Source organism: Dasypus novemcinctus, chromosome 4 (genome assembly GCF_030445035.2).
Source record: "Dasypus novemcinctus isolate mDasNov1 chromosome 4, mDasNov1.1.hap2, whole genome shotgun sequence".
NCBI lineage: Eukaryota > Metazoa > Chordata > Mammalia > Cingulata > Dasypodidae > Dasypus > Dasypus novemcinctus.
Window position 1 is genome coordinate 100,866,505 of NC_080676.1, and position 27,888 is coordinate 100,894,392.

At 39.1% G+C, this 27,888-nt stretch overlaps 1 protein-coding gene and 1 long non-coding RNA gene across 4 annotated transcripts; one reads left to right on the top strand and one right to left on the bottom strand.

Moving 5' to 3' along the window:
- Nucleotides 1–189: 189 nt before the first annotated feature.
- On the bottom strand, nt 190–27,477 carry NFKBIZ (NFKB inhibitor zeta). 3 transcript variants are annotated; one of them, XM_058295916.2, is made up of 13 exons: nt 27,218–27,477; nt 25,716–25,788; nt 9,155–9,294; nt 8,599–8,629; nt 8,376–8,479; nt 7,496–8,274; nt 6,693–6,798; nt 6,162–6,308; nt 5,906–5,969; nt 5,311–5,480; nt 4,095–4,205; nt 3,798–3,965; nt 597–1,996 (listed from the first exon to the last, which is right to left on the bottom strand). In XM_058295916.2, exons 3-13 carry the CDS (start codon nt 9,281–9,283, stop codon nt 1,943–1,945), a joined length of 1,863 nt encoding a protein of 620 aa, XP_058151899.1. In that variant the 5' UTR covers nt 9,284–9,294; nt 25,716–25,788; nt 27,218–27,477; the 3' UTR covers nt 597–1,942. The 3 variants fall into 3 exon arrangements, with proteins under 3 accessions (XP_004467475.3, XP_058151899.1, XP_058151900.1); XM_004467418.4 differs by lacking the exons at nt 25,716–25,788; nt 27,218–27,477 and adding an exon at nt 11,631–12,043 and having other exon boundaries at nt 190–1,996; XM_058295917.2 differs by lacking the exons at nt 25,716–25,788; nt 27,218–27,477 and adding an exon at nt 11,283–11,351.
- On the top strand, nt 12,294–13,890 carry LOC131278264 (uncharacterized). The gene is made up of 3 exons (XR_011648683.1): nt 12,294–12,415; nt 12,933–13,035; nt 13,752–13,890. It is a non-coding gene; the product is annotated as an uncharacterized lncRNA (long non-coding RNA).
- Nucleotides 27,478–27,888: the final 411 nt, after the last annotated feature.

Here is a 27,888-nt window from a genome sequence, read left to right on the forward strand (position 1 = left end):
TGACACAGCAAGATGATGCAACAAAAAGAAACACACATTCCCGGTGCCGCTGATAAGGATAGAAGCAGTCACAGAAGAACACACAGCGAATGGACACAGAGAGCAGAGAACTAGGGTGGGGAGGAGAGTAGGGAAGGGGAGAGAAATAAATTAAAAAATAAATAAATCTGAAAAAAAGAAAATGCCATGTTGGAAGAGGGAAGAAACCATTTATTGCCGTTTCCAGGTTTACATCCCTCTCAGAATGATGCCAGTAAGCTCCAGTTTTTCTGTGTTTACTGGTCCCACAAAATAAATATAAAAACATGAAGTCAATGTTCTGGAGGACTTAGGTTTTTTGCCATATAAACTTTGAATGATAAGCAGTATCAAACTTCCATATTTTCAGAACCTAACCAACCTCTACTAATAAACTTGCCAAACAGTTTTTTAATGTTAAATCTTATGTACCTTCAGAAAACATGTTTGCAAAAAAATACAAATTCAAATATATTAAATAATGTAAAAGTATTTAGATTAGTAATTATTAGCACTTTTTCTACCCAAAGAAATGTAAATAAGATATTAGGAAATAAAATGCACATACTTTCAACAAATAATATTGAATTAATGTTTATTTAAAATCACCATGAGTTTTTCTGATGTGAATGGACTGTTTCACATCACAACCATATTCACAGATACCAAGTGATGAAAACTACCTTTTGTCTACAAGACATACAAGGCCAAACAATGTGATTGATCCAAAGGGTATCTTTTTTAAAAGGATTTAAGCTACACAGTTGATTAATCAGTCACTTGTAAGACTTTTCTCATTTAAAAAAAAAAAGGTGTTTAATGAATCAAATTTATTACAAAGATTAGTGTGCAATTAAAGACAAGGTCCTTAGGGTATGTCAGAGGCAAGCAAAATAATATTAATAGATGAAGATTACTAAAAGATAAAGCATATTTATTTTCTGAACAGTTAATATAAAACATCATGGCACATTCTCATTATTTTATATTAGAATATTAGTAGCACATGTTTCAATATTGACTTTTCGTTATCCTATAAAGATCAAACAAAAATTCCAACAAACATGTAAATTATAATTTGTAGGTGAGGCATAAAGAGAAGTTTTCTTCAAGGGCACACAATTCCCTACAAATACTGGCTCATCTCAATGCTTAAAAAATATATATATTTACAATTTAAACAGAGCTCAGCTGGCCACTAAGGGACCAACTCTTCATGTGCTTCTTCCATTGAGACTTTAGTTGGGTGATTACATAATAATGGCTCCTTTGAATGCACCTAACTGTCTAAAATACTGACAACTCACTATTTCTTTTCTATTTTATTAATTTACATTTCAAATATGGCCATTGACCAAATATGTACAGGATCTCTATTTTTAAAGACAAAAATAACAATTATATATCAGTTTGCAAAGATCAAATTTTATGCATGGACACTTTTCATCTAGTCGAACTACTAGAGACCTTCTAAAACCAATGATAACTGCATCAGACCAAAATAAGTCTCAATGCTATATCCAGATTGTTTTTTTTCCTTTCAAATGCTTTCAATTTTCTTAAATGTTCATAATGCACCTGTTTTAAAATTGACAATAGTTACATGCGTAATGCCTTATACCACAAATCAAAGTCTTTTCCTATCCTGAAACTACTATTAATCAAGTCAATTTTATCATCCAAATTGAACTCAGATGTCTAGATCCCAGATACCTGGGTAAGAAATATTCAAATCTGCCAAGAGGAATTAGATATTTCTCTTCTTTTCTTTTAATATAACCCACTATATAATAGTGAACTAAATATGTTTGTTTCATAGAAACAACTTACATTTGCCAATACAGGGCAAATGGTCTATGTACAGATACATTAGGACTGCCTAACTGACAGTGAGTGTTGCCGACGAGGCTCCAAGTCAATGGAGCTAATATGGTGGAGCTCTCTGCTGTATGGACTTTCCCTTCAGGATTCGTCGGATCTGGAATAAAATAAATAGGATTTATGAGATTTCTTTTTTATGGCCAAAGTGCCATACATCCTAGAGTGTCATTCCTTTCTTATATACCCTACACCATTCCTATTAACTTGTTACTATATGAAGAAATATGCAACAATACTCGTGAATATTTTAAGGTGACTTGTAAAAAGATATTACAGCTCTTTTTAATGCTTATCACAGATCTCCTATATTCATTTTTGAGTACCAGAAAATAAAACACCTCCACTAAAAATTATCTGATTTTGAAAATCCCCAACAATTTAAGACCAATATTCCTTTCCTAATCTTTACTCCTATTTGTGAGAAAATTTAATACAACATAAGAGAATTCACTTATCTTGAAATCTGCCTCACCTAAAAGAACCCAGAATCCACCTTACACATACACACATATACACACACAGGTAAATCCTTGATACCCTTCAAGTGAAAATAGCTGCTACAGTATGCAAATCTTACAGCACCTGAACATAACTTTTTGGATATAGGACAGCTTCCATGCTCATTCAGAGCCTAGCGGTTTATTTTATACCACAGTCTGACATATTTTATTATCTATCTCTTTGCCCACAGCAGAGTAGAAGCAACATATTAGAAGAAAGGAGACTGAGGTAAAGGATGCAACTGACAGCTCTTAAGAAGACACACTGACCAGAGTGGCAATAGATGCAAGGCACAAGAACCCCTCCAAAAATATCCAAAAGCAGAAAGGAGTGTAACTTGAGAACATTTAGTGAAGTGTCAAACAGCCGTCCATACGACAATAGCCCCAGAGACCATTGCTATATAACTGCACAACACAAGCAATGATGTTGACGCAAATACCGGGCTTAGAACTCTGCCATTTACTATATAATGATACTGATTTCTGTCCTTGGAACCTCTCTGAAACTCAATTTTCTCAGCTGAGCCTTTACACTACAAAATTTTCATACCTGTTAAACACTATGTATATGAAAACTCTATACAAACTATGAAGAGATACTTTTTAAGTTATAAAGAGCTATACAAATAAAGGTTATTATAATACTTTGGTCATTAGGCTAAGAAAAGGCTAAATTGCATTGCATATATTTTGTTTTGTGATTACAAAAGTATGGAGTGATCTACCCTGAGCCACCACTACCCCCATACCCTGCAGGAAAATTTCAATCAAAAAAATTTAAGTTCTTCAAATAGTGAAAGATTAAGTTCTTCTTTTCTAAAACCATTCAATCCCCAATGGCAATATCTATCTTTGATAAGCATAATTTTTTTGTCTAAATTCTAAATTACATAAATAACCTTTCCTTTTCTTGTTTAGTTATCAGTTAGTAGATACAGCTAATTGTAATGGCCAATGTTTACTGAATATTCACTCTGTGCCTGGGACTATTCTGAACACACTACTGGTATCAACTCATTTAATACCACATAATCTTTTTGCAAGGCTCTTACCTTACTCACAAAATTAAGATTCTTTTCCCTTGGTACCTGCAGATGTAGCTTAATCAGCTTCTAAACCCCAAACCATTCTGACTTACTCTGAAAACAAGTTTGTGTCAAGGTAGAGGAGAAAAGATTACCTGACCTCTGACCATTCTGCATCCATGGATAAAATCTCAAATTTCCTACTCCTCCTTTAGAAAAAGAGCAATAAGTCCAAACTGTCACAAGGACCACTATGAAATCTGGACGCTGATTGAGCCCAAGAGCATCATGGCCTTCACCCTGCAGGACCTCTTCTCTATGTTTCAATGGGAAGGCCTGAAGGTATTTCTTCCCCTTCTGTAGTCCTCACCTGTTCTCCCACAGGGCCATCAGGAACCAGATGCACTGGCTGTTCGTTCTCCAAGTTCCGAGTACTTGGGTCTGCTCCCTTTCTCATCAGTAGGCGGACTGCATCCAACTGTGTCATCCGATACTGCAGGCTGGCAGCGACGTGGAGGGCAGTGTTTCCATTGTAAGCCTGAAGACAAAGAGATGAAATAACAATCATCAGGAAGGGGTTCTTTCATGAACGAAGAGTCAAAGCTTGAAGAAGGTGTAAAGGTCAAGTCCAACTAGGGCAAGGTTATTTAAACTTTCTAAAAAGTACCTTTGCATTCACAAAAGACAGGCAACTGGGCAGCTCCAAAAAGAGGCGGATGAGTTCAAGATTTGCTTCTTCTGCTGCCAGATGCAGGGCTGTGCGGCCACTTTTACGATCCTTGTCAAAAGAAGGAGGGAAAAAAGTGAACATTCAGATCCCAGCCTTGTAATACTCTTTTTGCCCGGTCTCCCAAATGTCTGATTCAGCCTTGCATACTCGATTTGAATGTTTTCATCTCCACAAAGCCTTCCATTATCCCCAAATTAGGTAAAATCTGTCATTCTTCCTAATTTCCCCTATTAATTTGCCTATATGCCTCTTATAATGGTTTACCCTGTGTGCAGGGTGGCCATAAAAAAATAGAAACACAGATGATATTGTTTTATCATGTTGAAATTAATATCAATAATCCATTTATAGTGTGTTCACCTGTGTTTCAAACTTGGTGACCACCCTGCAGACTTATATTTAACTGTATCTCTCATCTCTCCTATTAGACAGTAAGCTCTCCAATGGCCCAACTTGTTTATGATTTAGTCCCAAAGCACCTAATACAGTACCTTGGACACAGGAGACACTCAATAAATAAACCCAAATTTTGAAAGAATATAATATTTTCCCTTTTGAAAAAGAGGTTAAGTCCAGATCCTACAACAATGAAGAAACACTTATAAAAAGCTATGTGTATGAAAATAGAAGCCAAAAGGACAATATTAGTGTCAAGCATTTTCTTTCCCTTTCAAACAAAGGCTAATTTACTTCAGAGCTAAATGACCTTTTGGATGATCATCTATGGATTAAAAGCAAACCAAGAGGGGAATGAGTGTAGCTCTGTGGTTTAGTGCCTGCTTCCCAAGTATGAGATCCTGGGGTCAATCCCTGGTACCTCCTAAAAAGTAAAACAAAAAAGCAACGACGACGATAAAAGAAAATCAAGAGCAGAACATGTATAGCTCAGTGATTAAGCACCTGTTTTATGTGTTTTATGTATGAGGTCCCAGGTTCAATCCCTGGTACCTCCTTTAAAAAAAAAAAAAAAAGGGCAAATCAAGAAAGCAGGTAAGATGATCTTTTAAAATTTAAGCTTCTTGACTGTTCATATTTGGCTCTTCACTTCATTAATTAGTGAAAGAAAAAAATTTTTTCATCTGTACTTGGGAGCAAGCTCTTCTGCCATCTTTTTCTTCCTCTACCCCATCTCAAACCCCAGCCATGAATTTACCTTAGCTTCCACTGTTGCTCCCATCTGAATCAGACCCTTAATGGTATCAACCAGACTCTTATTTTTCAGTAAAAGCTCCTGAACTTCAGGTGAATGGGGCTGTTGATTTCTCTGGAGCTCATGGACCACGGCATTGTGGGCTACGACAGCACAGTGGAGAGGTGTCAGGCCTAGAAATAATGTATAAAAAAGCAATGATGATGCATCCCATCCACTCCTTTTCTCTATTAACAGGGGTTCTTAACCATGGAACTCTTATTAAATCCAAACTATACTATGTATTATTTAATAAATATATCACACCCACACAAAGTTCCCACAAGAATTCTTTAAATTTCAATTCAAGCTCACAGACCCCTTAAGAACCCTTACTCTATAAATACTACCCTTGAGGATGCCCATCTAACTTGATTAGAAATGGGCTCCATAAGAACTACTAAAATAAAAAGAATATTGCCTCCATTCAGTGCTAGTTTACAGAATATTTTAGCTTTAATTAGTTCCCTTCCTTCTTGATATGATGCTTAATACCCTTTGAACTTATGGGCCCTGCTCCCTAAATGGTTCATTGCCCAATGAAGTTTCAATTGCTTACCATCATAATTGGTTGCCTCGAGATCTACAAACTGATTGCTCCTCACTGCTCCCTTCTGAATTGCCTGCAAAATTTAAATACAGACACCTGTTAGCGAAAGCCAAAATATAAAAATACTTATCCATTAGTATCTCAAGAAATGAGTAGGTCAACCCAAAACGATTATTGCAACAGGCAACCTTCATCGAAGTTCTAACACCCAAGCCCTATCTGCCTGGCCCTACCACGAGGGAAGCCTGGCTCTCTTGCCTCTTACCTGCAGCACTTGGGAGTGGCCCTTCTCAGCACAGACATGCAGAGGTGTTCTTCCCCAGCAATCTGTGGTGTTCACCTGGGCCCCCAGATTCACCAGATCTTGCACAATGAGATGCTGATTGGCTGCTACTGCCACCTGAAAAGCACTCTGCAGACATTGGGGGGAGAGGGAGGAATTTTAAAACATTTAACACTACTATAAGAAGGAACATGAACCTAAACTAAGATTAAGGGGAAAAACCCACACAAAGAAAATAAATTCTACTAATAAGTAATTAGATACTGTAAGGTAAGAAAACTGAAATAAGCTTAGGGTGAGGCTTTATTATACCCAGTTAGTCTTTGGCCAAATAACTATAAAGTTAATAACTTCAAGGTTCATAGTAGCAAAGAGTCAACATTTCATAGTTAATATTAACTAAACTCTCTTGGTCTTGAGCTCTGAAACGACACACATGTAAACAAGACACTGGTTGTCAAATCTCTTCTCCAACCATAGCTTTGCCATTTCAGACTCTGTCAAGATCCTCACCTGTCCATTGTGCTCTTTAATATCCAGCATGTGAAGTGCATTCATCTTTCTTGCAAGAACATAGGAAAGTGCCCGTCGCCCTTGGGCAACAGCAATATGGAGGAACCTGGGGAACAAAGAAGAAAAATGAGTTACTTTTGATTTCAGTAAGTTCATTTAAGAATAAAATTTCCCGTTAGCCCCTTTCTTGATGTGTCCAAAAGCACTCAAATGAAACATTACAGGGCATAATCTTTCTGTTCTGCTAGTTTGATCGTACATCCAAGTTGCAACAGGATGAATTAAGCTATCAGAAATAAGAATAAGCAAAATAACGCCAAGCACCATGCTGATGACCCTAAATCTACTATTTTTAATACTCACAAAATGCCTAATGAGGGAATTATTATCATTTTACATGTCAAGAAACTGAGGTATGAAGAGGTCAAATAACTTGCCCAAGGCCACAAAGATGTAAGGCAGATCAGAAGTCAATTTATAAGTATATCCACAGTGTATGCCTAATGAGGATATAACTTTCTACTCTGTAGACAGTCTATGCTGGTCTTCCAAAATTAACTTTTGAAAGAAGACACTTTTATTACTTTAGAAAAATACATTGTTTGGTTAGAAAAAGGAAAAAAAAATGAACCCTTTCTTGAAATGGCTGTCATAGGAATAGCAGTTTTTACCTGAACTAGTCATGCTAGTTAGCCAACCACTTACTAAGGTATAATCTGGGACACCTCTGGGAAATTCTGTGCCCACTAGATCCAACAAGCGTGGCTTACCAAATTAGGTACATGAGCTAAAAGGATACTCACGTGTCACCGTCTGCATCCTTTGAAAGAAACTGGTCTTGGGAGATATTTGCCAATTTGCTCTCTTCCTGCTCTACCTGCCACTGAAAAAATGATTTTCCCAACTGTGCGGTGTTCACTGGATTTCCAGTGATGCTCTGGAACGGCAGTGAAATGTTTAAAGGGGTAGAGCCTGAATCATGCCCTCCCATGGCCTCGCAAGCACTGTTTGGCATCACACTGAAGTTCTGCAGGCAGGCATCATTTTGTTGCTGGACACTGGGGGGAGTCTGAATGGGAAGAGCAATATTCTCAGATTCCCCATGACTACTTAGAAGGGATGTAAAGCTCTGGTTTGGGCAGAACTGTGGCTCCTGACCATCAAAAATATTTGGTTCATAGTTGGGGGATTGGGAAGTTCTGGAGTAAGGGCTATATTCCAGAGCTGGGTTGTGGGTGTAATGCTGCTGCTGCTGCTGCTGCACGTTCTGGTTCTGCGGAGAGTACTGGTACATGGAAGTGTGATCCATTGTCTGTGGAGAGCCGCTAACTTGGAATGGTTGGTATTTCTGAGGTGGAGAGAAGACCTGTCCTCCTTGGAAGTCCTGACACTGCTCTCTGGGAGAACTCTCAGGGATCACAGGGCTCATCCAGCTAACTTGGACTGTGTTCAGGGAAACTGGACTGCATTCATTCTTAATGTTTATGATGTTCTGAAGCAGATCGGCACTGCTTTCATGTTTGGATTCATTATGATGAACATCTTCCATGCTCTCCCCCGGTGTTGGTGTTTGGGGTGGTGTCTGAAAAGGAAGAAAAAGCAAGTTGCACACTCCCTTCCTTTTAAAATTATTCCAGGAATAATTTCAGAAGGGTTTCCAGAGGAAAACAGTGAGATACCTACCAAAAATTGGGTATGCAACAAAGCTGGTCTTTTGCAAGCTGGTCCATCAGACAAAGAATCAGGCCCTTTCCTTTTCCCACTATATGATACTGAGTTCTTCAATTCTGTACCCAAAAAAGGAATATGGAATCTATGATTGCTTTATTTTACAAATTTTACCTAAAACCACTAAATTATTTCACTCTAAAGCCCCTACAGAATTATGAATAGAAGTAACTCTTACCTGTGAATTGCTCTATGCTCACACCTTGTGTCTATAAGAGAAAAAAAGTTTCCAATTTAGTATATGTAAAAAGATTTCCTGCTTAATAAACATCAATAGTCCTCTCTCTAACACCCTTTATGGCTCACCATGAATCTTTGATATACTCTATCAATACTTATTTTCTATCTTCATTTTCATTCTATTTTGCAATTTCTCCACTTTTACTTTCGTATTAGTTCAACTCAGGTCATGATGAAATTAATAAGGGCATTTCATTTCTCCGTTTCTAGCTAAAATGTTCCATTTCAACTGAATCCTACTTATTTCCTTGCCCCTAACCTGCCTTCATTTATTCATTCATTAAATTTCTCTTGTGTACCTACTAGGTGCCTGGCACTGGGCTAAGTGATAAGAACACAGCAGACAAGAAGACAAACATGGTCTCCATCCTACAGCTCTTACAGTCAAGGAACGATTACAAGTGACTTACTGGACCTAGATCAGCAAAGAATAATAACCCAGACAGACTAACAATTTCCCTGCTGCCCCACCCAAAGCAAAAAATAGGTGCCACCTTAAAATCATCCACAGCCTGGCCCGAAGCCTTCTGTTTATGACTTCGTATGTGCAAGAGGAGCTCCTTCACTGAGTTTTTCACACGAACACCTTGAAAAGGTCCTCTTGGTTGCCTTCCAGCTCCCATATGGGGCTCAACTGATTAAAAGAAAACAAAATACACCCCAATTAAATCTCTTGACAGATACAAATCTTAATAATCCCCAAAACACAGCTATCTAGTGGGTAAAGTTTGCATCCAACACTATAAAGTCTCTCCAATTTGCTCTGTTCAGTGGCCTTGTCTGTCAGTCCCCAACCCTACTCAAAGGTTCATTGTTGCTTGATAGTTTCCCATCAGGCAGCCTAAGAACTGAAAAATTCACAAAAAATGTGGTTTGGGGATCCCCAGAGCCAACAGATACACCCAAATTAAGCCTGTCTTTCAGTCCTACCTACCAGTAAGTCAGGACCACAGATTTTGCCACCCTGACTCACATATCTATCTATCATTATTCTTGACTTTTGAAAAACCTTGGGAGCACAGGGCATAATGATGAATTTTTAGCTTTTCAAACCAAAGGCTTTATGTCCACATAGAAATTCAAATTTCCATCAATTCCACTCACCTAAGAATGCATAAAACAAACTTACTCCAATGATCTCAATGTACCAAAGCCTAACAATTAAAAATGTCTTAGATTTCTTATTACTCTCTCAACTCAGCTATGCCAAAAAAGCTGTTGAAATTAATTAAGTTCACACACATTTTCACATACGCACACAGGATTTCCCCTCACCTCCTGATTTTGGATTTGCTTACAGAGGCCTTCTAAGTAAAAAGGAAATACACTTGTTTCACATTTAAACCCTAAAACACACTTCAAAATGCAGTACAAGTTCAGTATTTCACTTCTGACCACTATTATGTCACAACTTCTTGGTGTATGAGTTGATCACAAAATAAATATGCAAAAAGCCAGGGAATGAGTAATTTAGTCACTCCGTTAAGAGTGGAAAAAACTAAGACAATGGGACAAGAAACAATGGACAGACACCGAATGTACAATTTGGATGGTTTGTATGGTATATAAATATATATCTCAATAAAATAGCTATAAAAAAAGAAAGGAACAGTGGATAATTTGAGCATATGTACATCATATATATGAGACAGTCCAATTATGGAATGAACTAAACAATTGGTTGGTTGGTTGGTTCTAAGTTTAGAGATTTCAACAGATACCAGAACTGCCTAAATCTAACGCAGCATTTCTCTGGAAAAACAAGAGTTAATCATTCAACGTCATAAACCCAGGAAGAAAAATTTAGTTTCAGAAATCCCCTATGGCTATGTGGTCAACCAAGGAACTAGCAAAATAGTTTCAGCCAGATGAAGGCCAAACGTAGGAGAAAATGTTCTCAATACAAATACACGCTTTTTACTTTTTTCATTCCTATGGGTACAACCAGTTGGCATCTGCTATCATTTACAAACAGTTAAGCACCAAATGGCTTAAAACTATTCGGACATGAGAAAGCACTTTTTAAAAAATAAAACATAACCAAAACAGTTGTGTCTAGCAGAGGGGAACACCTCAAAGAGACAATTCTTTGGAATCCTTTTGATTAGATTCTCCACCATTTGAGATTATGAAGTTCTTGAGTTCGCCCACAGTGGCACCCTATCTTCTCCCAAATTATGAAACTAGGCTCAATACGTTGCAAATAGGAAACTAAACAATTGAAAACCAAAGGAAACATGCCTTTGCTGGATATGGTTTAACCGTTCTAAAGCGCACAGAACATTACAGAACTGCAGAAATTTTGCCAGACTTCCGAAACTCGAAAACATCTTACAAGGATAACGAGTTAGTTTTCAGTCCAGCTTCATCTTACATATTGATAACAGCGGTTTCTTTTCTTTGATGTTAAGCCCTTTTGCTTAAAATTTCCACAAATACTGAGAAAGAAATAAACCATGTCCTTAAAATCAGTACCCAAACCCTTATTCCCTGCTATAGCCGTTCACTAAAACAGCACAGGAATAAAATTAGTTACATCAGACTCAAAACCTCACCACAGAATATAAACTATAGCTCAGTAAAGCTGTAAAACCAAACACACAGTAACAACAAAAATCTCACCCTAAACGAAAACTCGAATGTGGTTCCTCGCCGCACCCCCTCCCACCAGAGATCAGGGTTCTACTGTGATTGGCGTTTCAAGCTATAAACTCAGCGGGATGGCGCCGGGATTTCAGAGACGGTCAAAGAACATCAAGTTACATCAAGCGCCCAGTACAGGAAGGCATCCAGACGTCGCTTAATAAAGGAAGGATAATGTACCGCGGTTAAGGAAAGCGCAGAGGCCCACCACCTGGTTGAGGAACTACGCCTCCGGGGAGCTCTGACCCTACTCTCCCAGGCCGGCTCCCCGCCCCCTCCGGCCAAGGGCAGCGCCCTCGACCCCGGCCGCGGCCCGGGGGTGGGTACCTTGCAGCCGCTCCGCGCGGGCGCCGCCTCTCGGCCGAGACTCAACGGCCCCGCAGGAGGACACCGAGGAGGCGGAGGAGAAGTCCGAGGAGTCGGAGCCAGGCGAGCCGGGCGCCGAGGGCCCCGACGACAAGCAGCCGGCGTCACAGGCCCCCGGCGCCGCCGCCGGCGGCGACGTGCCATAGAAGTAAGCCAGGTGGAGCCGGCTGGTCATGAGGCCGCGGGTGCCGGCCGCGTCCAGCAGCCCCTCTCCGCCGCGGCAGTCGTCCGGCACCTTGTCCACGATCATGCTCCCGGGCTCGACGCTCGGGGACCTCCAGCCAGTAGCCCTGCCTGGTCGCTGCGCGCAGCTGCCTCCCGCCTGTGGCTATGACAAGCGGGGAGACTTACCGTCGGGCGGACAGCGCGAGCACGGGCGCGGCCGGGGGCGGCCCGGGTATTTAACCGCCGGCGGGGGGCGGGGGACGCCGCTGCCTGCACGCACCCGCCTCCCCCCGCTCGGCCCGGCCCGGCCCGGCCATTGGCGGCGCAGGGGCCGCCTCCCGGCTCCTCCTCCGGATGCGCCCGGTTTCCAGTAAAATGTACAGGATGAGGCAATGTGCCCTCCGCCCTCGCCGCGCCCGCCCGCCGGGCGGCTCCGCCCTGACCGACCGGTTGTTTTCCTGCCCTTCACCTGGAAACCCCGACCGAGCGCTGCCTTCCGTCTCCCCGCCCGCCGCGAGATGCCGGTGCCAGCCCTGCCCACGGCGCGCCCCCGGCCGGGTCTAGGCCCCTAGAAAGAAAGGGTGCGCGGTGCTCAGGGCCTCAGAGGGAGGCGAGGAGGCCTTCAGGCCGCGGTGGGAGCGAGTCGGTCTGGTTCCCGGGCAGCAGGAAGCCCTGGAAGGTGCGCGCTCCGCACCTCTACCGACCTGGTGTGGTGAGGTTTTTGTCAGCCCGAATTAGGACATGTCTGGAAAGTTCTTTCGGGCCCAGCACCTCCGAGCACCCTTCCGCTTAAGTTTGTAAGCGTTTGCCGGCATTCATTTAGACTGGGTCCCAAATCGAGATATCGAAGTCATTTTTATCTTCTCGTTTAAATCTGGGGAAACTTTTTTTTTTTTGCGCAGCGCCGCAATAAAAAGTATCTACACGCCCGTATTCTTAAATATTAGAACAAAACTACCTTAGCAAAATAACTATACATATATGTATGTATTGCGTGTATATTTTTAAATCTGCATAACTTCTACATTGTGTCTGAATTTTGCTCTTTCCTCTCTTAAATGCTTTTTCCCAATGGATTTATACAACTGTTTATTGAAGTATGACTTGCTAAAAATACAGGCTAAGAGGCTGCAGGAGAAAAGATGAATGAATGATTAAATCCGTCCTTTCAAGTACATTATAATCTTGGAGAGATGATACGGTAAGTACACACATGCTATACTAAAGAAAACTATTATGATTAAATATTATGAGGGGTACAAAGTTCAGTAGGCTTCCAAAAAAGAGAGGCAAAATGTCCTGGTGGAGGAAAAAGAGGCGGTCGCCAGGAAAATCTTTACAGAGGAGAGGGCATTTAAAATAGACCTTAAAGAATGGGTGGAATTTCAACTAACAGCATTTACAGGAACAGGGAACAGCATGGAAAAAATGAGAGGACCTGGATAAAAGCTTAGGGTCCCTTTAGGATATTAAAAGGAAAGATGATGAGATTAAATGTGAAAGTTAAGCACTAGAACTTTTTTTAATAAACAGTGAGGGAACATGAAAGAATTTTAGACAGGCAAAATTAATCTAGAAACAGTTTAGAGGGAGTGGGACTGGTAGACCCAGAGGCCATTAGGAAATCACTGCAGAAGCCAGGAGAAAACTGACCTAGAAGAGGAAAGGGAAAGTAAATGGAAGGAAGGTAGAGCTGGGCAGCATTGCTGGGGCAGAATCCTGCCAGATGGCAAGGTTGGAGAATAGCCCCTCAGACAGGCTGTGGTTTGCAGACAGGATGACCAGGAGAACAGATTACAGGGAAATCGGCAGGAGCAGATTATTAGGGTTCAAAGAGGGAGGGAGACCATATAAACTTGGTTAGTCAATGTTAAGAGGATGGTTCCAAAGTGAATATTTCCTTGTTTCTCTCAACAGTATTGTATTGCCCTGAAAACTTTCTGCCTCTCCCTTCCCCAGTTTTTTGGACTTTAGTAAATTAAGAAATTAAATGAAAAAGAAACAACTCCCTCTGTGGAAAACACGACACAGCTCCAGTAACCAGTTCATCAGAAACCAAAATCATTTAAAAGAAGCTCCAAATGTGATGTTGGGCTTTCCTAAAAGATTTTGGGATTTTTCTTCTCCTCGCTAACATATTTTATTTTATTTAACAATTTATAATATCTGTAAATGCCCATTTAAATAATTCATAAGCAAAAACTTTCTTCAATATTAATTCTCCCCCATAATATTCCTTCCAAAGTTTTACTTTATATATAAAAATTCAAAAAGTCATACTCTCAGGAGAATTATTTAATTGATCTGTATTCATCTGTATTAATGGATGAATATGGTCAGTGAAAAGCTAATGTTTCAAAGTAAACATTCACAGTTTTCTATGAAATGTCAAAGCAATAGTAGCATTTGATTTAGAAGATGACAAACCCAGTGCAAGAAGCTCTCCCACACACAGTGATGAGTGGTTGGTTGGTAATATCAGTACAAAAAGGTTTAAATAACACTTTCTTCATTTAAATGTTGAAATACAAATTCGATTTGATCTCTTAGACTGAATGAAATGCCATTGCTATTGTTCTAATCAAACATGGTTAAATACTTCCTCTGGGGGAAGAGCACCCAGCACCAACTTGTCAGCCATATGAGTGCTCCAGTTTGAAAACAGATCCTCCAACCCTCATCAGATCTTCAGATGACTGCAGCTTCATGACAGACCTTTAGCCAGTACCCCCAGATTCCTGACCTTCAGAAACTGTATATGAGAAATCGGGCCTTGAGAATTTGTTCAAGGTCACACTGCTCATCACTGGTGGAAAAGGGAATAAAATTCTCATCCATCTGACTCTGGAGCCTGAATTTTTGCTTAAAAGGGGGAGATTAGAAGACTTACTTCCTCAAATCTCAGCTGCAAAATCTATAACCTATGATAAAATGGCATACTAGAGAGTTTTTTTACTAATGGAAGAGAGAAACCTGTTCCAAAGCCACCGGAAGAAGCTTGTAAATAAATAAAAATATGACAATGCTATCTTTCCCTAGGCTTTACAGATATTAATAATTTACCTTATTGTGTCTAATATAACAGAACAGTTTTGAATAGTACTATGGTGCCAGTTAAGTTATGACACCATTTTGAGACCATTCAGAGTTTTTTAAAAAGGAACTGAATTTTTAAACACATTAACTTTTGACAAGCCAAAAATTGTTCGTTGTAGCTCTTCAAACTTGAAATGAAAAAGCCACTGAAGACTCTTACAGGGTCATTGTATTGCATAGGCTGAAAAACTCAACACCTACCTGAGAGACCAATAAAGCCTGGTAGAGTTTATTTTGCTGATTGCTTGTTAGATGAAAAGGCAGCAAAATGGCACTGCCATTTTCCAATTACACAGTAACTAAAGAGTTAGGTGCAAATAGGAAAACTGAGTTAACATCTTATCTGGAAAAAATGTCTTTTGCCTTAGAAACAGACGAATCTACAGGCTGTCTGGACTTGTTATTTTCATTGTATTCATCCAGTATCAGCACCATCTAATCACTGAAGATCTTTCAGATGTGTGTTTTACAACAAATACAAGTGGTACTGAAACATACAAAGTATAATATAAAATTTTTGAATCTCATGATTTATCCCAGAGCCACTGTGTTGACATTTGCACTGATGGTGCAAAAGCAAAAGTGGGGGGGAATGGATGTGGCTCAAGTGGTAGAGTGCATGCTTCCCACATGGGAGGTCCCGGTTCGGTTCCCACATGCCTCCTAAAAATAAAAAAACAAGCAAACAAACGAAAAAACCAGCTTGAGAACCAATGTGGCTCCGTGGTTGAACACCAACTTCCCACTTTCCCACTTGCAAGGTTGCAGATTCAATCTCTGTCCTCAAAAAAAAAAAAAAAAAACAAGTGTCTAAACTGCTGGTACCTAGAAATAAACCAAGAAAGTCACAACAGAATGAACTAGTAGTTCTTGTATTTTTCACCATCACCCACTTACAGAAGGGGAGGGGGTAAGCCAATTTCATTCAAGAATGTCCTCTATAAATCATTAACAATTATTAATTTTATTAAAAACCCTTGAAATACACATAATTTTAATATTTTATTTGAAAAACTGAAATATGCATAAAAGCTTCTGCATCCTAAAGTAGTAGGATTGTCTCCAGGAAAAACACTTGGTCTATTAGGTTGGATGATATTATCATTTGTTCTAATCTAATACTTTTTGAATTGTGAGCTGAACTAGCCACTGTTTTACATGGAACACCATTTTTACTTGAAAACAACTGAAAAACTAGTTACTCAGACTTGGTATTCGATAGATTTTTTTCAAAAATGAACAATGTAAGCCTGTCATATCAAGAAAAAAAACAATAATAAAAGTTGAGACTTGAAAACAAAAATGAGAATTTTAAGAAACTTCTGACACCATTAGCTTGACAAATTTCCAATACTTGAAGACTTTTCTGATGAGATCAGTGATGATTTTTTAAATATCATATCATGAAATATGGCAACATTTGGAAGATTTGCATTACCAATCTTTTCCAAAAGAACAATGCAAGATATTTAACAAGTAATAACTTTATTATTATTTTAAATAGATTAGTAAAAAAGTAGCCAAGTGCTTAACACTTAGTAAGTAGGTATTTAGTATGTTTAACTGAATAGTGAAAGCAAATGGAAATGCTTTCCAAAATTTTATGTGCACGACTATACAGACATCCAAATAGCATCTCTGGTCCCCTGAATTAGAATCCCCTTGTTCTCAACACTTGGATTATGATAAAACAATTTTCATATATCTTTAAACAAAACTCTGTTTTGTCTAGGATTCTTTGGTTCATATCAGCTTTATAAAGAATATAAAATGTTTTCAGGGACTTCCAAAACATATCACTTTACATGATCTGTTGATTTGCTAGATGCTTTCCCTGAAAAATAATAATGGCATTCTCTCCATACTGTGTAAAATATTTTTTAATATGTCAAGAAATGTTTAAACTTCTGAGCATTCTAATAGATACAAAAAAGTGCAGAGGAGAAAATTAGATCATATTTTTAAAATTCCATTTATTTTGTACCTTCCAAATGGCAGGCACTTTTTCTAGGCACTGGGAGAACAGCAGTGCGTCAGAGACAAAAATCTCCCTATCTTTGTGGAGCTTATATCTGGAAGTTTGAACATTTTGATCATATACTTAGATTAGCCTCTGATGCCTATGTATACTGTACCATTATATTTCGTTAAGAAAATTTTGAAAGCAGGTAAATACACCAGTCCAGTGACCTAATCACCATACAGATAGATTAGCGACAGGTCTGCACATCCTGGAATACTCTCCTCAGTGCTGACAGGATGAGCTTGAGATACTTTCAAATACTGTATTTACAGTATGTAAAACACTGCATATTATGGACTAATTGTGTCAAGGCAAAGTTAACCCTGGAGTGTCCCTGGAGCCATCTCTCTAGAGCTTTCTCTTGTAGGACAGTGTCAAAAGAGGCACCATGTCCCACTATGTCCATTCTACAAATATTTTCTGAGCACCTGATAAGCTGTGTAAATTGTTCGCTGTGTAAATTTTTCACTGTGTAAAGTAACTCAACTGTTTTCCAGAGGGTACACAGGCCTGTCCTCCGATGGATGGGCAGGAGAGGCTTAATGTGCATGTCAGATTAACATGGCTAAACATCCTGAGTAATTAGAAGCCCTGTAAACAGAAGCTGTATCACGGCAGCATGACAGTACCCTGAAATATCTTCTCAACGTCACATCCTTCTAGTCCTGGAACAGATTAAAGTCCAAGTATGTAAACTAAAAAAGTTCAACAGTTTATTTTTGAAGAAATGAAGGGAGTTTCTATTTGATTTGGAAAATATTCATACACTATAAATGCATACATGATTCATATAAAATCATATATATGATGGAAGAACGTTTGGTGTAGGTCTGAAGTGCTACCTGGTATACCATATTCTCTAATATGCAATGATGAAAACTCACATAAAACATCCACATGAAACAAGTGCACTTACCTAAAATTCATCCTGTAATATCAATTGTTTTTAGATCATCAGGGTGTTTCATGGTTTGTATTTATAATGGTGAACTTCATCCATAATAGACAGAAATACAGAAATCTAAATGATATATGAGCTTTGCTCAAAAGGGCAGAGCATTATATGTTCTGTGGCTGCATCTCCTTTTTGTCTTGTTGACAAAGATTTCATTTCCACATATATGAATGAAACCACCATCAAATGTGGGACTATTGTAAATTACTGACTGCTTTAAAGGATGTTAAAATATGAACATGCCTTAAACAGAATTGTGATGAAAGAAAAATATCTCTTTCCAATTCCTCTTTCTCCTTCCTTTTTTCCCTCTCTGTTCTCCTTTTTGCCACACTTTCCCCTACACAAATCCAGGGCTTCCAGGCAGTAACGTATAGTCCAAAATTATCCTCTTCTATAAAAAAACCTCCATACTCTGAGAAGATATCTCAACTTTCAGGAAGAAAACACTGATAAACTAATTCACATTGTAATATAAATGAATAACTGTCAGTTACTTTTCAGGGAATATTTGCTTTTTAAGGAGAAAAAAATTCTGAAGGCAATTAACCCCCAAAGATTGAATATTTCATAGTTGACTTTTAGTTTCTATAGTAATTGTGTAATTATCTTTTTTGACAAGAGAAAACGGTCACTCTTCTTTTATATAAAGCTTTGGCCTACATGCTGTAGCAAAGACATCTAAGAAATTTCCGAGCATTATTCTATGTTGCTTTAGGTATTGGTTTAAACTTCATTTCTTAGGTTAAGTTTTAATAGCTTAATTTGAGTTTAATGCCTTATTAATAGAGAAATGGAATATATATAAATGCTCAATATACAGTTCTTTAATAAGCATGTTGATTGGACTGATTTATATATTGATTTATATTTTCAAAGCTCTTTCATATTCATAATCTCCTTTTCCCTTCCCTTTGTAAAATAAATATGTGTCAAATTGAATAAAAAGATAAGAATATAATTTCATGCCTTATAGCCCTTATTTTTCAAGAAAAAATTTTATTTCCAGAACTTTCAATTAGAATTTAAAATGTATTTATTTTTACATAAATTTACAGGGGTTTATTTTGAATTGATATGAATAAGGGCAGTAACATTTGCCAGACAGAAATATAAAAGAATTTAAAAGCTAAAAGGAGAAATCAGCCTAGATCATGTCAAAACAGACATCATTACCAACAAAATAATTTTAAATTATAGATCCACAATATAATAATACTTTGATACACTGATAAGTCAGTAATAAGTATCATTACTGAATGTTCACCATGTGCTGATACTATGCTAGGTACTTAACATACATTATCTTGTCTAAGTAAATGCCAGGAGAATGATCAAAGATTAAGGTAAAAATATGCAATCATGAAATCTTGCCAACAACAGTCCATGAAGCAGACAAAATACAGTAGATATGCACAGCTATGAATAAGAAAGAATTTTAGGACTGAAAGGTTAATTTGATATTGGAATTAATGAGGAAATCTCATTAAAAGACTTCCAGTTACTAAATGACCATGTGAATTTCATACAAAGTTCATGACAATTATCCATTCAAATAATTACCTCACCTCCCATAAATTGCTTTTGCTCACAAAGTCTGGATATTTAAGGCCAATGGGTTTGCTAAACTACCGCCTATAGGCCAAATTCAGCCTGCCACCAGCTTTTGCATAGCCTGTGACATAAGGATGGCTTTTACATTTTAACGTGTTTACATATTTTTTTTTTTTTTAAGATTTATTTATTTATTTAATTTCCCCCCCTCCCCTGGTTGTCTGTTCTTGGTGTCTATTTGCTGCGTCTTGTTTCTTTGTCCGCTTCTGTTGTCGTCAGCGGCACGGGAAGTGTGGGCGGCGCCATTCCTGGGCAGGCTGCTCTTTCTTTTCACGCTGGGCGGCTCTCCTCACAGGCGCACTTCTTGCGCGTGGGGCTCCCCTACGCGGGGGACACCCTTGCGTGGCACGGCACTCCTTGCGCGCATCAGCACTGCGCATGGCCAGTTCCACACGGGTCAAGGAGGCCCGGGGTTTGAACCGCGGACCTCCCATATGGTAGACGGACGCCCTAACCACTGGGCCAAAGTCCGTTTCCCCATACATATTTTTTTTTTAAGACTTATTTTTTAAATTTATTTCTCTCCCCTTCCCCTCCCCCAAGTAGTCTGCTTTCTGTGTCCATTAGCTGTGTATTCTTCTGTGACCACTTCTATCCTTATCAGCGGCACCGGGAATCTGTGTTTCCTCGTGTCATCTTGTTGTGTCTGTTCTGTGTGTGTGGCACCATTCTTAGGCAGGCTGCACTTTCTTTCGCGCTGGGTGGCTCTCCTTACAGGGCTCATTCCTCGCACGCAGGGCACCCCTACACGGAGGACGCCCCTGCATGGCAGGGCACTTCTTGCACACATCAGCACTGCACGTGGGCCAGCTCCACACGGGTCAAGGAGGCCCAGGGTTTGAACCGTGGACCTCCCATGTGGTAGGCAAACGCCCTATCCAATGGGCCAAGTCCGCTTCCCATGTATACATCATAAAATGTTACATAAATGCCCATGTAAGACTCACCATCTTGCCTCCTGGCCCACAAAACCTAAAATATTTACTATTTGACCTATTAACCAAAAAAGTTTGCCAACCTGTGCTTTAAGTAAAAGTGCTTGGAGGCATAGTAATGCCATGGCTTTGGAGCATGCAAACTCAGCTGTACCAATTACCAGCTATATGACCTTGCACAAGTCCCTTAAACAGTGAGCCTCAATTCACTCACATATAAACTGGGATACTAGTATCTAAGTCAAATTGCTAAGATCAAATGAGAGAATTTGCAGTGTATGTAAAACACTTGGCATCCTAGACACTTAATGTTAGTTCCCTTCCTTTCCCCAAAATATGACCATTGAGTAAAATCTCCACTCCACTTGTGTGTGTGTGTGTGTGTGTGTGTGTGTGTGTGTGTGTGTCTTGGGGAGTGGGATTGTGGAGCAGGATGGATTACAGATCAGACAAAAACTGTATAGTCATACTTGTGTCTTCATAGCATTTTTTTTCTCTAAGTACTTTTACATTTAGTGCAATCAAACTGGTTGGGACAGAGCTCAATGTATTAAAAAAAAAAAAAAAAGAATTTGTAAGTCAGAAAATTATTATATTGAACAATTCCTAAAGACACACTACATTGGACATAAGACCCAGTAAACAGGCTCTCCTATTAACTTTCTTCCATATTTCTCTGTTTCCAACATGCATGCTCAAAATTTCACCTTTTAACCTCATTCCAGATTTTATAGACTCACCCTGTTGCTCCATAGTACCCACTTCCTATCAGCCTACATCACCCTATATAGTTTAAAAGTTCCATGAAATTCTAGCAAACAGGGCCTGGCAACTAAAAGAATCCTGTTGGAAGGGCTTAATGGATAGATGAAAACCAAGTCTTTTAGTTTCATGTATTCTGTTGATTTTAACTCTAGAATCTTCAACCTGTGTTTCTCAACCCTTTTCTTCCCAGCACACCTGAGAGGTATTAAGGCGCCCTCTAATGGGGTGATCCTCAAAATGGGGTGATGTAGCCCTTGGAAACAGTTCTCCAGTTACTGTGACAGTCTTAAAGAGGAATTCTCCATCTACTGGGGAACCATTGCTTTAAATTATTTTACCCAAAAATCTAGTGCCATTTATACCATTCATATTACCTGAAAAAGAGAAGTTAGATTTAATGAGCCTTCACCTATATGAAATACAAGCAGATTCAGATTTACCTTTATGATTCCTTATAAAAAGGAAAGAGGCTTGGTTTAAATACCTATCCTGCCTATGTCTGTATTTTATGAAAACCTCATCACACTATCATGCCTGGAGAAAATCATGGAGAAGCGTGAGAAACAGATATATTTTTGTATGGACTGTTGGCATCCCCATAGGTACAATGAGATGTTATATTTAAATACAGGTTATGGTGAGCAGAGAGAAAAGAGAATTGATAGAAACCAACAACTCCACAAATACCCTTGTTTGAAAACTACCAAAAAAAAAAAAAGTAGATGTAAACAGATCGCCAAAATCCCTGGATTTTAAAGAAAGTCACATCTACTCTCATAAAGAATTGCTGTTGTAGAGAAGGGACCAGGTGATCTTAATTTAGGGAAAGTACAATTTAAGGGAAAATACAAACAAAACTAAGTTTTTAGGTTGTGTATTTTGAGGAGATTCTCAAATACATGTCTTCATTTACCAAAAGGCATTTGTTAAAGAACAAAATTTTACTTTAAGAAAAAACAAAAAGGCAATATTAGGAATCTTATCATAAAATTCACTCATTCTTAGGTTCATTCAACAAATATTGAAGACCTATGACAGATACTATTCCAGGTTCTAGGAATCCAGTACTGAATAAAAACCCTCATGGACTTACCTAATGGGAAATACATAATAATCAAATATTATATTTATAATATAATGCTAGGTGGTGATAATGTTCTAAAAAATGAAGAAAGAATGATAAAAGGAGAGAATAAGAGGTACTATTTTAACTAGAGAGGTCTTGGAAGGTTTCCGTTACACCTCCCAAATCTCTGTGACAATGAAGGAGTTTGAAACCTAAGAATTCTTGTCTCCTGTCCTTTTGGAACTCTAAGCAATCTTACCTGCGCCTACAGGTTCAACTCTGACCCATTAATATATAAAGATTCTAGATTCCTATCTCCAGCTTCAACCTCTTCTCTGAGTTCTAAATTCCATGCTGTCAAGAGTATGATAGGTCTAAAACCAATCTCTCCATATTACCCCTTTGTCTCTCTACCCCCACCAAAAGACAAACTTCATTTTCCCATAACTTTCATTTTTGCCAGTAAGAATGTCACTTCCAGAAATCCCTAGAGGCATTAAAGGATCTTTGACTCTTTTTCCCCCTGCATTGCACTATAGAAAAGTCCTAGAAAATGGAAAGCTGAGGCTTAATCTGTGCAGAATTGGTAAAAAGTTTGCTTGGAAATGGAAATGTTGAAAGCACATTATAGTGTTTGTAATTAGCATTATATGGATATGATAGAAGTTGACAGGGAAAGTCTAAGGTTGCATATATCACCAGAAGAAAAGCTAAAAAATGAAACACGGGACTGTATAGAATTCTGTGGATATGAATATGGTTAATAGTGCAGATATAAGAATGTTTTTCTCTGAAACAGAACAAATGTACATTAATGTTATATTAATAATAGGGTGATATTTGAGCAAAAATATACCAAAGCAAACTACAGACTGTAGGCTATAGTAATATGTTAATATTCTTCCATCAGTGGTAAACAAAAAGGAAGTATGCTAAGTGAAAGAAACTAGACACAAAATACTACATATTGTTTGACTCCATCTATACAAAATGTAAATACAAATATATTTATAGAGACAGAAATAAATTAGCAATTATACATGGCAGGGGAAGGATAGAGGGATTGAGATGTAACTACTAAAGGGTGGGGGGTTATCTTTTTTGGAGTAATGAAAATGCTCTAATATTGACTGCAGTGATGAATGCACTACCTTTGGTTATTATACCACATGCGACTGATTGTACACTTTAGATGGACTCCATGGTATATGAGTGTGTTTCCAAAAAATTGATTTAAAACTAATCTTGCCATATTACCCTTTTGTCTCTCTATCCCCACCAAAAGATTATCTTCATTTTCCCAGTATTGTCATTTTTTTACATTAAGAATATACTTACAAAAATGATGGGGTTGGGGGATGGGGAGCGGATTATATGGGAACCTCTTATGCTTTTTATGTTTTTTTATGTTTTTTAATGTAACCTTCTTTGTGATCTATTAACTTTAATTTTTAAAAAGTGTAAAAAATAAAAATAAAAAAAGAATATACTTCCAGAAATGCTAAGAGACCATAAAGGAACTTTGACTCTTTCTGCTCCTTCATTCCGCTATAGAAATGTCCTAATAGTTCCTTCTCCTAAATGCTTCCCATCACCCCCTTAGTCCTCATTCTCACTACCATCATGTTTAAGAGCACCTGGACTTTTGTTTAGTAAAGCCATGAGGCAGTGGCGGACTTGGCCCAGTGGATAGGGTGTCCGTCTATCACATGGGAGATCCGGGGTTCAAACCCTGGGCCTCCTTGACCCGTGTGGCGCTGGCTCATGCACAGTGCTGATGCGCGCAAGGAGTGCCCTGCCACACAGGGGTGTCCCCCGTGTAGGGGAGCCCCACGTGCAAGGAGAGCCACCCAGCGCGAAGGAAAGTGCAGCCTGCCCAGGAATGGTGTCGCACACACGGAGAGCTGACACAACAAGATGACGCACCAAAAAGAAACACAGATTCCCGAGCCGCTGACAACAACAGAAGCGGACAAAGAAGCAGCAGCAAATAGACACAGAGAACAGACAGCCGGGGTGGGAGGGGCAGGGGAGAGAAATAAATAAATCTTATAACAGAAAAAAAAAGCCATGATATTCATGTTTTCCCTCGCTTGATCACAGTCGGATCCTATGACCTCCCATATCAAAACTAAATTCTTAGGCCTGGTTTTTCACATCCTGTAAAATCCAACTACATCAAATGTATCCCATCATACCTCTCTCAACTCTTCAACATGCGTGTTTGAGTTTCATAAGCTGCTAAAACAAAGACACACTGGAGATGTAACTTGGAAAGCTCTTAGGTTTCCAGCATGGAAAGAAACATCCTGAAAAGACCCAGGCAAAAGGCAGTAGGCTGCCCCTTTTTTAATTCTCCCAATGCTCTGCCCAAAAATAGTTTAATTAAAGTGAGAGGTTGCATATCCACAAAACATCAGCCCAACCACCTATCAATTCCACCATGATAGCTTCACTCTTCAGGAGTCTCAAAGGTTTTGCTGTGGTCTTCTTAAAATGTGAAAGGGTTTTAGTGGTTATCAGCTTTATTATCAACTTTAATTATCAGTTATGTGTGAACAAGTAATAGCTAGCAACCAGGTATGAGCTGTGGAAGAAGGACTGAAGGAAAATCACAGCCCTTAACAAGGATATTAACCTCTGTTACTATCTCAATGGCCTGCTGGTAGCACTGGCTATGGAGAACACCTCCCTATATTCAAATCCAAGCTCTGCCACTTACTATCTCAGTGACCTTGATTCAATTGCTCAATTACTCTGAGCCTTAATTTCCTCATCTATAAAATAAGGTTCACAATGCCTACCTCAAATGTCGTTATAAGGGCTAAATGAGATCTCGCTGGGAAGCTCCCAAAAATCTTCTTTAATAAACTTTAACTCCCTAGCCACTAATTTCCCCAGGAGCAATAAAATATTTTTCTTCCACTATGTTTACAAGGAAAGGGTTTTATTTCTCAGTCCCAAATTAAAGAAAAAAGAAGTCCTTTAATCAGAAACCACATATGCTAGCTCTAATGAGCCTCTTCACCAAAACTGTGAGGGGGCAAGGTGCTTTCTGAGCCTGTTAAAAGATTACATAACCCTGAAACAGGAGACAGCTGAATTTCCCCTCTCAGATGTGTTCATATGTGTCCTGCTCCCATGGAAAATAGCAATAATGAGGAATATACATCCTAGGTAGAAAGTCAAATGATTAAGACCATGCTAAACCACCAATAAATCTTAGCTCCCAAGAAATCTTACTAAAATGCTTGTATTAGTAAAATTCATAGTAATTTTGAGGCAACTTCAAAAATTGCTTAGTTTAAGTGAATATAAGAACCCCAGGAAATTTTAGAAAATATCCCATTGCCCAATTTGACTACATCAGTCAAGGCCCAAGTAGCACCTGGGATCCTACTTGGTCAGAAACGTTAGCCCTTCTTACCCTCAGTTCAGCATCAGGCCAAGAAAGCCAAAAGATGAAGTTCAGTCTGTCCCCTTGTGATCTTCCTGTTAACCTGGGGGGGAATCAAGAGGCCGCCAGATCAGTGTCAGCTATAAGCCAAAGGGTAATGTTTCCTCAGGAGCAATTCACTGTTGGTCTCAAAACAATTGGAACATCTTTTTCCTCATTAGTGCTCTCCATGACTCCAGCTTTTAAGAGGGAAACTGTTTCAGGATAAAGTACAAAGAAAAGGGCTTGCTGCACTTCAGTGAGGTTTGCTTTTCTTCGGTGAGGAAAAGTCTGAATCTGGACAACTAAGTTAGATGTGAACATCATCTCCATACTGGAAAGGATGCTGCCAAACATTTAACATTGTATGTGCTGTGCACTGATTTCTCACACTAACTCATCTCAGACTGACTTTTCTATGGCCCTGGCCAGTGCTCCTTACACATACCTTGCACAACTGTGTCATGAATAAATGATGTTAGAAAGATGATAGAAAAGGGTGGTGGATCACACATTACATTCTGAAGCCAAATAAAAAGGCTTGTAGGGATCACTGAGGATAATGAAAGAGCCCTGAAGTTTTTCTTTCCTTTTATAGTCTAAACTATCTGCTTTTTGGCTAAAAGATGCAAAAAATATACCACCTGGCTAAATAATGTATTCCTTTAGATGCCAGACCTAAGTGAAGGAACACATATTACTAAGTGCTTAAAATTTACATAATAAATGTCAAGTATCATCATCCTTTTTGGGACACTTCCCCTCACCACACACATACACACACGCGCGCACACACACACACACACACACACCAGTCAGTTTCTCCTTGAGGAGAAATTGCTAATCCACTCCAGCTAGGAATATGCTTTTTATTTGCACAGAATCCCTTAAAATACTTTACAGATTGTTATAAATCTGTAGTTCAGCCAAATCACCAAATTTCTGGATTCCCTCTTCAGAAAATGTTCAGATAATACTTGTCTTTAATTTTATAAAGGTAAGTATAAGAATTAATGAGGGCATGCTATAAAACAACACTTTGATTTCCTTTCCTCAAATATATTTTTCCATAAAGATAACAGTTTATGTCTACCCACTGTGGGAAAGTCTACCTCTAAGCCCACACATCAGACCTCCTGGGAGATAAGGCATCACAGTTCTACATCACTGTCTAAAGACAAATTGTTACATTAGATTTATGCTGCCCTGGTCCTATCTACCGCTTCCATCAGCATTTTAGTCCTTCCTGAGTCTTCGAGACAAACAAGTACAATTTATAGCCACTACCAAACCATAAAAACATCCAGAGATTTTCTTTCCCCAAAAGACTGCCCTCGAATACTCTGCCCCAAAACGAGTATGATTATCCAAACAGGACAAAGTGATTCCAAAGGAAAGATTCTTACTATGGGAAGAGGAAAGGAAGAACAAAACACAAAAATGCAGCATTTAAAAGACTTTTTCATACTAAATATCAAATAATAAAAATATACCTTTGTGTCTGAAGAGCCAAGTCATACAAATACGTAAAAGTAAATCAACTGTTTCCAGCTGTAATCAGCGATAATAACCCGAGTACGTGAGAGTATGAGAAAGAAGATCAGTTTCCTTTTGAGGTTACATGATAAGCAGCCGTTAAGCAGCCCTTTTTTCTCTAAGAACTCGGCATCTGACCTCGTGGTAAAGACCAGGCCAGGCTCTCTCACCAGCCGTCTTTATAGCGTTGCTTCCAGGTTCACCACTCGTGAGAGGTGGGGGCGGGGGAATCTAAGGACCCGTTTTCATTTTACGGAATACACGGTCATCCTCTAGTTCCAACCGTTTTGCGTGGGCACAGAGGAGGAGCGTAAGAGGCGGGGAGGGGGCTGCAAGGATTAGGTTCGTGGACTTTTTCTGCACACTGGAAATTCCCAGGCCAAAAAGATACCAACCGACCGGAGTCCCGGACATTCCCCTTCAGGACCGGTTCCAAGACCCGGACTGGAACTCCGCAGAGGAATCAGAGGCATAATCTACAACAAAATTTTTCTCTTAGAATGCCATTTAAAAATAATACCTCGGTTAATCCACTCCTGGGCATTAGATTCACCTCCTTATAAGCGCACCTCTTCTTCGGATTTAGTTATTCTGTATGCGTTTGTGTGTTGGGGCGAAAGCAGCTGGG